The following is a 14,868-nucleotide window of genomic DNA, read 5'->3' as shown; positions in this document are numbered from 1 at the left end:
TAGGCACCGTATTCTGCCAACACTGACATTTCTAAAAATGTGACATTTTAAAAACTAAGTTGCCTGTTTGAAAAATAAGGAAATCTTGTATTATTTTAAAGGGAGCAGGCCTCTACAAACTCAATGGTGACTAAAAATTCCAGGATTGTAAAGACAGTCGAAAAGGGGAGTAAAGAGAAAGAAAATGAAAAACAAAATCTTTTGCTGTTTCTGACCAACCACAGGAAAGACGGGGTCAAAAGTAATTTTAAGGGGGAAGAGTGTGGGAAGTACTAAATTCAACTTGCCAGGACTGCTTGCCCCTTCATGTTATGAGGAAGGGGGCAGGGAATCTCTTCCTGTTCAGGTTGGACTAGAGGCCACTGGGGTCTCTTCCCACTCAAATTCGGTGATTCTTAGACTTGGAAAAGAGAAGAGGAAACACTTCAGTCTCTCTTTCTAAAGGTGCAGCATGTTGCTTATCCTCTCAGACTCAGTCTAGAAGGGTGCAGAATGGAATGTAATCTGCAGAATTTTACGGACATCAGACCGATGCAGCTGAGGTTAGAGCAGGAAGGGACCTCAGAAGTCACAGGTGAGACCACTCATTTTACAAATGACAAAAGTTAAATCTAGAGGTTAAGCGACTCCTCCACTTCCAGAGGTGGGAAAACAGCAGAGCCAGCTTCCCTGGACAAGCCACAACCCTTGCTTGCCTCAGTTTCCTCATCTGTAAAATGGGGGATAATAATAGAATCTACCCCCCAGACTTGTTTTGAGGATCCATGGGGATAATAACTGTAAAGCTCTTAGCACATTGCCTGGCACACAGTAAACACTATATAAATGTTAGCTACATTAATACTACTGATAATTATTATTTGGAACTCTGGTCTTCTGACTCCCACTATCAGCTGTTCTTTCCACTGTACTATGACGCTTCTTCTGCTATGATTTGCTCCTGTTTTCCTCTGTTACAGCGGAGGATGCATCGGATAAATTGTATTTTGGGAAATGGAAGCTGAGTGGAAGAGAGAGGCTGGACCTGTGATTTCTTTGGGATAGGAAGTCCCAGATAAGGAAACTCCTTCTACCAGTGCAGGACCCCACCTTCTCCGTAACCGTCCACTCTGCTAAGTTAATTTGAAAAGGAAAAAGAGTAAAGGGGTCGGGCTCGGTGCGCGCTGGGCTGCGGGCGAGCGAGGCCTTGGCGCAGCGAGTGAGCGCGGGTAACGTACCTGGCGAGCCTGCTAGGACCCCTGGGGGCGCCCAGGTGGAGCTGACTGGGCGCGCGCTGCCCCGAGGCGTCCAGGGCTGGCCTAGAACGTTCTGGAGACCGGTTGGCAGCGGTCTGAGGCTCGAAGGGACCTGGGGGTGGGGGCAGACTGGAGGGCCACGGGCAATGGGGGCGAGGGGGCGAGGAAGCCGAGGCTGCTGCAGGACAGAGAGTGGCGTTCTGCCAGGTCTGCCAAGCCATCGTGCCCGGTACTCCCTGGAGACGGGGCCCCTCCCGGACTGTTTGTGAGATGGTTGTGGCGTAGGTAGCACAAGGATCCCGCTCACCGGGCCGCGTGGTCCAGATCATTCCGCAGCCACCCCCCCGGCCCAGATGCGCTGGCCGGACCACCCGGAGGCTGCCAGTTTGGGGCTGGGGCTGGCGTGAGGTTCACTCACCATGCCAGGGGCTGTGGGGCGGGGAGTCTCATCGGCCAGTGGCCGCTGAATGAGGAAACTTGGGAGCGCCCACTCTTCCAGTGGACTCAATGGATTCGTTTTTTCCTCTCCCTGCTGCTCCCACGCACTTTTGTCATCGCTCCCAGTGGAGAGGTCCACCCCCACTGTATTCCACTTCGGAGCCAAGGCCAGTCACCCATGCCAAAGGATACATAGCTAGAAGGAGGAGGGGGTCCCCAGGGCTAGCACCCAAACTATTCTTCCCTGTCACAGGCACATATTCAAAGTCCTGCCAAGAGTAACAAAGGGTTGTAGAAATTAAAGCTATCTATAGTCGTAAGAAAAAAAAATGCTCTAAATCATTACTAATTAGAGAAATGCAAAGTGAAACAGCTCTGAGGTACCCACCTCACACCTATCAGATTGGCTAATATGACAGAAAAGGAAAATGATAAATGTTGGAGATGTGGGAAAATTGGAATACTAATGCATTGTTGGAGTTGTGAACTGATCCAACCATTTTGCAGAGCAATTTGGAACTGTGCCCAAAGGGCTATAAAAATGTGCATACCCTTTGACCCAGCAATAGCACTGCTAGGACTGTATCCCAAAGAGATCATAAAAATGGGAAAGGGACCTACATGTACGAAAATATAGCAGTTCTTTCTGTGATGGCAAAGAATTGGAAATTGAGGGGATGCCTATCAATTGGGGAATGACTGAACAAGTTGTGGTATATGAATGTAATGGAATACATTAGTGCTATAAGAAATGATGAGCAGGTGGATTTCAAGAAAACTTGGACTCACATGAACTGATGCTGAGTGACCTGAGCAGAACTAGGAGAACATTATGTACAGTAACATTATGTACATTGTGAAATGATCAACAATGACTGACTTAGCTCTTCTCAGCAATACAATGATCCAAGACAATTCCAAAAGGCCCGTGATGGAAAATGCTACCCACATGCAGAGAAAGAACTGATGCAGATCAAAGCATACTATTTTCACTTTTTTGGGGGGGGTTAGCTTGTCCCTTTTGTTCTGTTTCTTCTTTCACAACATGAGTAATGTGGAAATATGTTTCCATGATTGCACATATGTAACCTGTATCAGATTACTTCCCTCTTGGAGAGGGTGGATGGCAGGGAGGGAGGGAGGGGAGAAAAAAATCTGGAACTCAAAATTTTATAAAAAATGAATGTTGAAAACCATCTTTACATATAATTGGAAAAAGCAAAATACCATTTAAAAAAAGTAACAAAACACACTCTTGCCATGGAAATATGATTGCTTCACTGTCTACAAGGAAATTGGGTTAGAAATTTCAGAGATACACCCTTATCTCCACATACTGGTTCTCGAACTACCTAACAAGTTTCATTGTTGATAAACCAGGGGGCACTAATCTAATACCTTCTTTGCTCTTCTCACCCGCCCACTGAATACAGAATGTAGTACTATTGCTACTGTGCTGTTTGATAGGATCCGCCAATCAACATAAGCTTTGTATTTATCAGCAAAACATGATTATAAAAGAATGTGCTGATGTATGCTTCATGAGGATCCAGAATGGCTTAAAACAAAAACAACAATAAAATACCCATCTTTAAACTACTCAGCACTAGAATAGATCATGTCAATTGCCTGTCATCCATGTCTGCTTGGATCATGCCTGTGTGTCTTGTTGAAGGCTTTTTAAAAAATATTTTCTCCCAATTATCATGCATTTATTTCTTTTTCTCCCTTTGCCTACTAGAAAGAAAGGAAGAAGAGAGGGTTAAGTCCTTGTATCCTATAAGCATAGCCAAACAAAACAAAATTGTTTCTCATTCTGCATATTAGTCCCCTATATCTCTGTCATGAAATAGGAAGCATTTTTCATCAGTTCTCTGGAACCATGGTTGATTTAATTTGTTTGAATTCTTAAGCCTTTCAGAATTGTTTCATTTTACAATATTAATGTTACGGTATAAATTGTTCTCCTGGTTTGGCTCTCTTCTTCAGTCTGTATCAATCCATACAAGTCTTCCCAAGTCTCTCTGAAGCTCTCTTTATTTCTTACAAGGCAATAACATTTTTTAAACCTTGTGTTTAATTCAGTTTTACTTTCACTTCCAAATTCTCTCCCTCCCCACTGAGAAGGCAAGAACAAATAGAACCTATTACAAATTGTATATTATACACAACAAATTTCTCACCTTAGCCATGTTTTTAAAAAAGGGGGTGGCAAGAAAAACAGAAGAAAACATGTCAAAATCTGCACTCTTGAGTCCATCTATTCTCTATTTGGAGGTGGGTAGATATATAGGTGTTCAGGGAAAACCAGCACCTCTGGGGTGAGGGCTTGTCAAGCCCTTTTCAGGGCTTATATTTCATCCACCTTTGGTGTCCACCTGGCACTCAACTCTCACCTGTGACTCTAAGAGCAGTAGCAAAAGCAGCAGCCACACTAATAAAATGTCTTGGTAGACAGGCTAAACCAGGCTGAGGGTAACCAACAAACAAACCCTTTAGTGAGTTAGAGGTGTGTCTACCCAAAGCATGTGAAGATTTCCACCCCAGGGAAATGGGTGGATGAGAGCAGTTTGTTCCAACAGCCATGAAGGCAGCCGAAGCAGGAGCTATAGTCAGACGTCAGAGACTCCAAGGTCATCCACTGCAACTTGGGCAATCACCAGTAGTCCTGACTTCTGAATTGCCATTGGATTTTGATAACTCTAGGGGAGGGAGAGTGAAACTGATGACTTTGTGCAACTCTGCCTCATTTAAATTCGTGTACAAGCCAAGACAACACCCCGTGATAACACTAGTCCTCTTTGAAAATGAAGGACATCTGGAGGTACATAGCATGTTTCATCATGAGTCCTACAGAAATGTGGCTGACGATTGTGTTGATCAGAATTCCTAGGTCTTTTAAAGTTGATTAATTTTAAAATACTACTGTTACTGTGTAAATTGCTCTCTGCATCAATTCATATAAGCTTTCCCAGGTTTTTCTGGAATCTTTTTCGTTGTTATTTACAGCATAATGGTATTCCATTGCATTCGTACACCGTAATTAGACTCTATCCAGCCAACCACTGGAGTCCTCTCTTGGGTTGTGTCCCATTTCCTTTTTACTACTAGTGTAATACATTATTTTCCCCCAATTATTATATTTTATATTTCTTCCACCGGCAAGTACAAATATTCAAATATATGAAAAACAAAAGAAAACAATAAAAAGCAAATATAAATGGCTGCATTTGATCATAGGGTCATACTTAGAGCTGTAAGGGACCTTAGAAATGATCTAGCCTACTCTCATTTTACAGATGAGGAAATAGGTGTTTTTAAAATGGGATTGCAACCAGCTAGTCCTATTGGTTTCCATAATCCCCTTCTGAACATTGCTGTCAATTGGTTAGTCTTTTTTTTGTTTGTTTGTTTGTTTTTTTTGGTGAGGCAATCGGGGTTAAGTGACTTGCCCAGGGTCACACAGCTAGTAAATGTTAAGTGTCTGAGGCTGGATTTGAACTCAGGTCCTCCTGACTCCAAGGCCAGAGCTACCTAGCTGCCCCTGAATTGGTTAGCCTTGTTGCTCTTGGTCCCCCACTGCATCCTGGGCCATCTCCAGTCGTCCTGATCTACATGTAGTCACTGGACCCACATGGCTCCAGAGGAGAAAGTGAGGCTGGTGACTTTGCACAGTACTTCCTCACTTATTAAATCCAAATCACTTACATGTCATGGCATCACCTCCTTGGTGTCACGGTCCTCTTCAAGAACAAAGGATAAACAGTAGCAAGCCAGTAACTTTTATTTTCATAGTAGTATTCAGTGTGTACATTGTTGAACTGTAACCAACTTTATCAAATGCCAACATAAGAAAAACAAGACAATTCCTTGAGTAGGCTGAAATATCGAAACACAAAGTACTGCTGCTACTTCTAAAATCTCCAGTTATTTTTAGTAAAATGACTGCAAATTCTTTAAAATCTTTTGATGAAAAACAAAAATGTCAATATGTAGACCAGAGGTGGGGAACCTGTGGCCTAGAGGCCACATGTGGCCCTCTAGGTCCTCAAGTGCAGCCATCTGACTGAATCCAAACTTCACAGCACAAATCCCCTTAATAAAAGGATTTGTTCTGTAAAACTTGGACTCAGGCAAAAGGCCTCATCCAAGGACCTAGAAGGCCACATGGCCGGGAGGCCGCAGGTTCCCTATCTCTGAAGACATGTCACTTTGTGTGATCAAATTTGATACTGACAATGGGCTTTTTCCATGCTGCTACAGCTAAAAAGCCCCATGTGAGATTCTACCCAGTGAACTTATTAACTTTGGACTGAGATTTGCAAATTGCATCTGTATTTTCCCAGGGAGTTTTGTTTCATAATCTCCCTGAAGCCTGAAGACTTATCCCATTTGTGGTTACAACATAGTAGCTTCATTTGCCTTCTGCTAGCAGTCCCTGAAAGGCCACACTGTTGTTCAAGTTGTGTTTTGAAATCTAAAGTAGTTTACAGTACATATGAATAAACTAACATTTAGAAAAAGTCATGATTATTATTTTATTTGCAATTCTAAATAGAGTACTATATGCTTATATGAACTTGCTAATTACTGGTTTCTAAATCAAGAGATGAGACACCAATTTACTAGTGTTTCAAGTCAGATTCTTTTTTAATTTAAAAATGTTACTTCTGATATGGCTAGGAACTTACCTTTCTCCTCAAGCTATGGATAAATTTGATCCTTCTGTTCCTTTTCAAGTGCATGTACAGGTTTCTTTCTTCCTACCTTTGAGGAACTAAGATTCCAGTTTCCTTAGGCTATTATTAAAACTATATTGATAAGTGGCCTGGAGTAGTTGCCACCAAAAGAGAATCCAAATTTTTCTTTTAACCTTTGAAAAATGGGATGAAAATTCAGCGAGATGGCTTTAAAAATACAGCCTAACATTCAACGGCAATTTTCTAAATCATTATCAAAGAAAGTTGTTACGATACATCCCTCTGTCCCTGTTTCTTTCCTCTATTTGTGCTTCAAATAATGGAAACCTGAAATACAGGCTTTTCCCATAAATCTTAGTGAGATATGGTTCCACATGTTAATGTAGCTGATTGCTGTCTGTTCACGATTTCAACAAAACTTACAAAAATCTTATTATTTTAATATTTTACTAAGAACAGTAATAAAGGTTCCAGCATTAAAAATTTGAAAAGCAGCAAAGGTCTAGTCTACATAATTAAATCCCAGATTTTATTTGGATAGATTCTGATTATTTAATTAAGGCTCTTGAATTATCCACAGGATAAGACTGGGCTTCCCCATCACTTGGCATTCTTCTGCTTGACCAGGCACCCTGTAGCAATGGTAGTTAGTATTATGTACAAGGGTCACAAAAACAATTTTAAAATCAATCAAGCAATCAAGAAGAGGAAAACACATAAGCAAACAGAGTATATGTAGCTTATCCTTTTTTTTTCTTTTTCAAATGAACGGCATCTGTTTTTATCTTTGGTGTTTACTTCTGCTGTGGATCTGATGACTGTAAGCAAAATTTAATAATACCCTAAAGTATAAGGGTGTTTGTTATTAATGTGTTATTACAACACATTTGAAAAGCCAAAGGGAAAGGATCTGTGGATTATTTTTGGAGGGCTTATGTTATTATTACTCCCCCATAGAGGGCAAGCTCCTTTCGGTCATAGCTATTTTGATTTTGTCAAGGCACAGTGCCTTGCACATATAACTGAGAGTTGTGATGTGATGATACATCACATATTTCGGTAGTAAGTAACTTGAGGAAATATTCAATATATTCAAGAGGTTCCACTGGTTTTTTTTCTGGATAATTTAATCATTTTATTAATAAGGTCAGCATGTTTATTAATAAAAGGATGGTCATTTGGGTCTCTTTTACACCTGATGCCATTATTTTAAAACCAATTACCTTGGATATACTTATTACAATTATATTTTTAAAGGTATGCCTTCACGCTGTCACCTTTCTGTAGAATCCTCTTTTACAGAAAAGTATCACAAACCAAATCCAATTGGCCTTAGCCATGACTGACAAGGTATGCCTGCTTTGTTCCACATCTATAGGCGACCACCTCTCTAGTGAGAAGAGATACATTTCATTGTCAGTCAAAAGTCTGGACTGCACGGGTTGGAGTTTGAAAGTCTTTTAGCCTCATCTTCCTTTACTTTTTTGTGGTCCTTGTGACCCATCCTGCCCTCCACTGCCTGACAGGCATCCGGGGCACACATCATGCTCATCCTCATTTCCCCATCTTTGTACAAGCCAGTCCTGCCGCTCTCTACCTAGCCTAGTTTTGACACACCTTTCAAAGTTTGGCTCAGTTTTTATCTCTTCATCAATTTCTCCAAGGTCTTCACTTCCCACAGCCCTCCCTCCTTTCTCTGAATTCTTTTATTCAGTACTAGATACTTTGCTATTTTGTTGTTCAGTTGTTTTAATCATGTCTGACTTTTTGTGACCCCCTTTGGGGTTTTCTTGGCAGAGATACTGGAGTGGTTTGCCATTTTGCAGCTCCAGCTTATTTTACAGATGAGGAAACTGGGGCAAACAGTGAATTTGCCATTTACTAAACTGCTAATTGTTTCATTATGTGCTAATTCACATTAGTTTTGCTTCCTCCTACAAATTGTCCTTGGGTACAGAGGACATTGGAGATAGGGAAAGGTTTTCATATTTCTTTTGTAGTTCACTATTTAACAAACACAAAAATGTCATATTAGTTTCAATACAGGCTATCATTTAGAAAAAAAAAATTGGATTAGGTGAAGCCTGGGTGTGGCATATATACAATTGTGCTCCATGGACAAGTCTTTTCCTGGTGTCACAAGGTAAAGGAGTGAAGGAGGCAGATCCATCATGATGGCACTGCCCCAGGTCCTTAGAGATAGTAGGTATCTCACTATAAAGCCCTCCTTCCTTTCCCACTCAAGGCTAAATATGGCTGCTAGGAAGTGGGCAGTGGGAGAAGATCTCTGGGAATACACTTTGCTAAATCAGCTAATCAAAAAGCACTGGTTAAGTTGCTTACTAGGTGATAGGCACTGTACTAAGTCTGGAGGAATAAAAAAAAAAAAAGGCAAAAATAGTCCCATCCTTCAAGGAGCTTACATACTAACGGGGAAGACAATAAATAACTAGGTACATCCAAGATACATACAGAGTAGAAGGGAGGTAGTTTCAGAAAGGAAAGGATTAGTAGATGGAGGGCCAGGAAGGGCCCCCTTCTAGAAGATGGAATATGAGTTGAGACCTGAGGCAAGGAAGACAGATACTACAAGGAAGAAAGAGGGAGAGCATCCTCGGTTTGAAGGACAGCCAATGCAACAAGCATGGAGCAGGGGTAGGGGATGATCAAGATGCTTATGAGAGAACAGAAAGTACGCCAATGTAGCCAAATCATAGAATTTGTGGCGGGCAGTAACGTAAGAACAGAAAGGTGGTAAGGGTCCAAGTTGTAAGAGGTTTAAACGCCAGACAGAGGACCTTCTATTCGGTCCTACAGGTAAAAGAGAGCCATTGGAATTGATTGGCTGGCGGGGCGATACGGCCTGAGTTGAGGATAGCTTGAGTGGGAAGAAATGAGATACATACCAATTAGGAGCACAGTACTGCAATAGACCAGGCAATAGGTGATGAGGGGTCTCTACAATGGGGGCAGGCATGTGAGTAGAGAGGAAGGGACATTCAAAGATGCTGCAAAGGTCAAAATGGCAAGATTTGGCAACAGACTGGAAGATGACATCGAGGTTCTAAGCCTGTGTGATTTCAGGATGGGAGTGCCTTTGGTGTTAAGAGAAATACGCTAATAGAAAAGTTCAGAAAAGGGAGGAGTGGGGCAGGGGAAGATAAGTTGTTTCATATATGACCATGGGACATCCAGTTCATAATGTCCAAAGGACAGGTGGTGTCACGGGATTAGAGCTCAGGAAAGACTAAAGTCTGATATTCAGAGCTTGGGAAAGACTAAGGCCCAATCAGTGTCACGAAAACCAAGAAAGAAGAAAGGATCCAGGAGGAGGTTATTAACAGTGTTGAATGCCACAAAGAGGTCAAGAAGATGAGATTTGAAATAAGGTCATTAGATTTAGCAATTATTATATAATTATATCGTTACATAATAGATCATTAAACTTAGGAGAGAGATGTTTAAGTTGAATGATAAGATTGCAGAGGGTTTATGAGAATAGATGAAGTGGAAGAGAGACCTGAGATAATGAATCAAGTGAGGATTTTTTAAGTAGGGGGGAAATGGGGGGGATCCGTGTAAGCAGCAGAGAATGGAAAAGTTGATATAGAGATATTGAAAAGTGGAGATGATAATGTGAGCAATCTGCTGGAGACAACAAGAAGGGGTGGATCAAGGTTGCATGTAGAGGAGTTGGCCTTGGGAAGAAGGGTGGGTTACATCTTCATCTGAGACTGAAGGAGGAGATAGTGGCCACAGGAGGAGTGAAGGGAGCTAAGAGGGAGGAAGGGGAAGTTCTGGCCAATGACCTCAATTTTTCTGGATAAAGCTAGAGGGGAGGTTCTTAATAGAGAGAGTTGGGGAAGGGGTGCTGTGGGAAGCTTGAGAAGGGAGGGGGTTTGGAATAACTGCTGGGGAAAGTGGGATAGTGAATCCATTAGGGAGGCACAGAAGGACTGTCTTTTTTATTTTTTTTGGTTAGGCAATTGGGGTTAAGTGACTTGCCCAGAGTCATACAGCTAGTGAGCTTTATGTGTCTGAGGCCGGATTTGAACTCAGGTCCTCCTGACATCAGGGCCGGTGCGTTATCCACTGCACCATCTAGCTACCCCAGAAAGACAGTCTTGATGCAGTAAGGGTCCTGTTTATATGACCATCACTGGACATCCTCTGCTTCCATATTCTACAATCTAGCCAAATTAGCCTTTGTTTCTTAACTTTATCACTTCATTTTCTGTCTCCAGGTCTTTGCACTGGCCATCCATCATCCTCCATGAATTAAATTCACTCTCCTTCCCATCTCAAAGTTCTTTTTCTTGAAGATGCAGTTCAGACGCCATCTTCTGCATGAAGCCTTTTCTGATGTCCCAACTACCTTTTATTTAACCACTCTGTGACTCTATGTGTAATTTATTAACTTTAGATTTATGTGAATTTATTTTTATATGTACTTTCCTCCCTCCTCCATTAAAATGCAAGCTTGTGTCAGGATCGTGTCATTCTTGGTACTTGGATCTACAGGATCTACTTAACATGGTGCCTGGCACGCAGGAGGTATTTAATAAATATTTGTGGATTGAGGGCAGTGAACCCAATATGCAGAGTTTTCTGAATTCCTCTAACTCTATTCTGAATCTGCCTTTTGTCCTGTGAGTTTTAGGTTGTTTCTCAGTTGCACGTGTTACTCTGTGGAGCTCAATGTCAAGGAACTGAAATATAGCTCATGGGAGGGAGGCAGTGGCAATAGGTGCCACTGAGTACTGCAGTTTCTGAGCTTTATAAACGGGTAAAGGACTGCACGAGGTGTGAAGCATGAGGAGTAGGGAAGAAAAGATCAAGGGAGTAACTCATCTGTATTAGCCCTCTTGTTGGCGAGAGAGCCAGTTTTGTGGTCTGAATATGGAGTGGCAGTGGAGTGTTTTTAACCTAGCTGGGAGAATTTTGGCTCCATTAGCTTGGTGTTCCTATGCCGACCAAAATGATTTATCTGGGGGCAGTGAATGAGAGGTTTGCATGTGTTCCTACTGCTGAGGCATCTGCCAAATGTGTACAGATGGCAGGGTGAAAGCAACTTACAAGAGCATGGGAGAGAGGCTGAAGATGGGGAAATTACATCAGTTGCACCACTGTTCCATGCAAAGGCTTAAGAATAAGAAGATAACTGGCTTGACATTACCTCCACCCCCAGCCAATCTTCCTCCTTGCCCCATCAGATCTTAACAGTTTTTAGAGATGATAGAGGAAATGGCTAGAAGCTATGCATTGGCTAACAAGGGTTGAATACTTGCTTATACTAATATAACTGATCATGTTTTATGTGTTAAATTTATGTAAGTCCTCTTCACTGTAAACTGTTACATTCTTCCTTTCAAAGACTCCATTTTGGAGTGTGACCTATTGATACAGTTAAACTATTTGGTTTAATACCAATGGGAACTAAAATGCATAGTTTTTATGCATTTTAAACTGCCCTAATAATAAGACACACTTAACAATTAAAAAAGAAACATGTCTTTATGTCAATACACCAAAACCTACCAAATGACCTCTTCCATTTATTGCTCTATTGATTGAAATAAAAAATTTTTCTTTATTTTTTTGTTTTACCCACATATTCTTGCTGAAGAACATTAATAACTAGGAATACTCAGGAATATATTAACATCTTTATAAGGAAAATATTTATTATGCTAATTATGTGATTTTTTAAGAATATGGCTTTCAATATTTTACATAATGAATCACCTGGATAACATTTTGAAGTTGAGAAAACAAGTTATATTTAAATACCTAAAGCAGCTTTAACATCCCAGTGGTACCTTCCACAAACCCTTCATCCAGCCAAACCAATTTACCCACTACCTCTTCCGATCACCCTTTCCACTTTCCCACCTTTGTACCTCTGTTTAAAGCTTAACGTTGGAATGCGCTTCTTTCCTTTATTGTAAGCACACAAGCTATTCAAATGAGATTTAATTGCTTTGTGAGCTTAGGTAAGCTTTCTGTATGGTATGGTCCTTTAGGGCACTGACACAGATTTGTATCTCCTGTAACACTCAGCACTATAACTTTTTGTCTGATACAAATGTAACAGGCATGAATAAATAATGTCTGCTGAATGAAGAATATCTTAGGACTGAATTAAGAAATTATATAAACTCTGTCTCTCCTCTGAAAATTTAGAATTCATTCTATAAAATTAGCAAATGGAACTTTACTCAAGTCATTTCTGAGTGTTAGACATGTCACTACTTTAAAATGCTACTTTGAAAAGCAGAGGTTATATAAATGCATATGTGTGTGCGTGTATGTATATGCGTATGTGTATGCATGCACACATTTGTGTATGTGTGTATTCAGACTCTGCAGAACGGCTAAAACTAACATTATTGCCTTGGAAACACTTTTTTTTAGTTGTTGAAAGCCTACAGTTTCCAAGTTAAGCATAGAATAATCGAGTTATTCAACTTTCACATCAGAATTAACTGAAGTAAGTAACTAATTTTTTGATGATATACCTATTCTGCACCATAAAAGAACAATTAATTCATAAAAATAATTCAGGTACCAACAAGACACAACTCATGACAATCTAGTAGCCGTCATTTACAAAATTTGCACTTAATTTTAAAACAATCAACAAAATTATCCTCTGGATTCAAGGGGAAGAAAAATAAACTCAAACACTTTAGAAGCTAGACACACTTTTTAACCAAAGTTCTAGAAAAAAGTTACAAAATTTTCAGATTACAGTAAAATGTCTTACATAATACTGTTGCATGGTTTATGTATAGAAAATACATTTTTATTTCATTAAATTTTAAAATTTCAAGTATCTTCTGGTATAATACTTCAAAAAAGCATATTAAAAGTTTTGAATTTTGTTATAACTACACTCTAAATTCTCTAAGAGTTATAAGAAATTTCTTTGTCAAGTTTAAAATTTAACTTATCTAACATAATTTGCTAGTAATTTTTTTTGGTGTCAAAATTAAAATGGCATATATCAGAGAATAAAAAAATCAGTTATGTTATATACACACATACACAAAGTAACAGATTTGTACAAAATAAAAATATACATACATAACACAACAGACTAAAGATCTTGGTAAAGCTGATTTTCTGAGAATGTTTCAGTGAGAGAAATCTGTGTTCACAACACGCCTTCAGAATCATTTTTCTTGCCTTTCATTCGTTTCTTTCACTAGGCATTAACTGCCCATTAAGCTTCAAGAGCAGTTTTACAACGAGACCTGCCTACAAAACAGGACGGTAGTATGAAGCTGATCATAAGTTAAAGTGTATAAAGTATATCTATGGCAAAATAACATTCCCCATTCTTTTGAGAGCAGCCTGCTCCTTGACCGAAAGCTTTACAGAGTGACTAAGAAATGAGTGACTTTATCCACTGAGGCTGCTGAAGGCACTGAAATGTGATCCAGCTGGATGAAGCTATTTGGCAAGAAGAAGATGAACTGTTACCTTGGCAAAAGAGCCAGGGAAAATGGCCAATCAAGATAAATCGACAGGAGAAACTAGGAGGCATTAAAAGCCACGTGAGCTACCTTGTGGAAGTAAGGCTAGAGCTTCATATGTTTAAGGAAGGCTGCCACTCCTTGCTTTTTACACATGTCATTACTTTAAGTTAAGCAATTATACCGGAGAGCCTTCTTGAAATGAAGTATTGCCATTTTACTTAAAAAAGAATGGGCTTTAACAAATATGGCACCTTGGTTCTATCAAATAACTCTAACATTAAAGCAGGACCTACCTGTTTGGTGTGTACTATAAAGCTCATTTTATTTTCCAGACTGTGAATTTGAAAGCAGGTATCAGCATCTCCCAACTGCCACATAAAGCAACCATACTTGAGACTGATGAGTAAAGTCTGCAACAAAATCAGAAATGATCATTGACTTTGGATGGTATCCTTGGTGACAGCCAAAGCAGCTCTTTCAGGTCTGAGCATTTGATTAGAAAATTTGTAATAAAGACTATGTTACTCCACAGTGAGTTCTACAATAAAAAGAGGCTCAAATGAAATGAGAAGTAGAAAGCATTATATGTTATATCATTAATGTCAGCTATTATGATTATATGTAAAACTCTTTGTGGAATAGGGTTATCCTAACCCCACAGAGACTCTCAATAGCTGCATGTAAAAGTGATCTTTAAATCATTATTCCTAAGAAACTGCCATATTAACAAGAAACATGTTTACTGATTTTTAAAGAAAAAGTACATTGAAAAATTAGCATACTTTCCTTTCTGTACGGATAATAATTCATCCCTTTGACATACACCAGTTTTCTAAAGGGCCACAAGGGCTCTTCAATCACAATGTTAGAATGCAAAAGTAACAATGATACATATTTTGCTATTTTACTACTCTTAAAATAATACATTTCTAAAAATTTTATGGCTCTATTAATGTCTATGTCACTATTTACATGTTATGTTCAACATGCCTATGCTTATTCTTAAGCACTAAA

General features: G+C 39.8%; 2 protein-coding genes across 5 annotated transcripts in view; both read right to left on the bottom strand.

The window, feature by feature from the left end:
- LRRD1 (leucine rich repeats and death domain containing 1) overlaps positions 1–4,311 on the bottom strand; it is a 35,534-nt gene extending 31,223 nt beyond the window's left edge. Inside the window, exons 1-2 of the mRNA XM_027847859.1 lie at positions 4,254–4,311; positions 1,654–1,817 (exon numbers count right to left, since the gene is read on the bottom strand). Coding sequence (XP_027703660.1) covers positions 1,654–1,817; positions 4,254–4,311 — 222 coding nt within the window. The remainder of the gene's footprint in view (positions 1–1,653; positions 1,818–4,253) is intronic.
- A 2,553-nt stretch (positions 4,312–6,864) lies between these two features.
- The window catches only part of KRIT1 (KRIT1, ankyrin repeat containing), a 44,871-nt gene continuing 36,867 nt past the window's right edge, over positions 6,865–14,868 (bottom strand). For 3 of the 4 annotated variants that reach the window (XM_027847881.1, XM_027847883.1, XM_027847882.1), the window contains 2 exons: positions 14,148–14,264; positions 6,865–7,005 (listed from right to left, as the gene is read on the bottom strand). In XM_027847881.1, coding sequence (XP_027703682.1) covers positions 6,922–7,005; positions 14,148–14,264 — 201 coding nt within the window. In that variant the 3' untranslated portion in view covers positions 6,865–6,921. Of the gene's footprint in view, positions 7,006–11,939; positions 13,634–14,147; positions 14,265–14,868 lie in introns of those variants that run through there. The other variant, XM_027847884.1, reaches the window with a different exon arrangement.

The sequence above is a fragment of the Vombatus ursinus genome, unplaced genomic scaffold, assembly GCF_900497805.2.
Source record: "Vombatus ursinus unplaced genomic scaffold, bare-nosed wombat genome assembly UNPS02005459.1, whole genome shotgun sequence".
NCBI classification, from domain to species: Eukaryota; Metazoa; Chordata; class Mammalia; order Diprotodontia; family Vombatidae; genus Vombatus; species Vombatus ursinus.
This window is presented reverse-complemented; position numbering and strand designations above follow the sequence as displayed.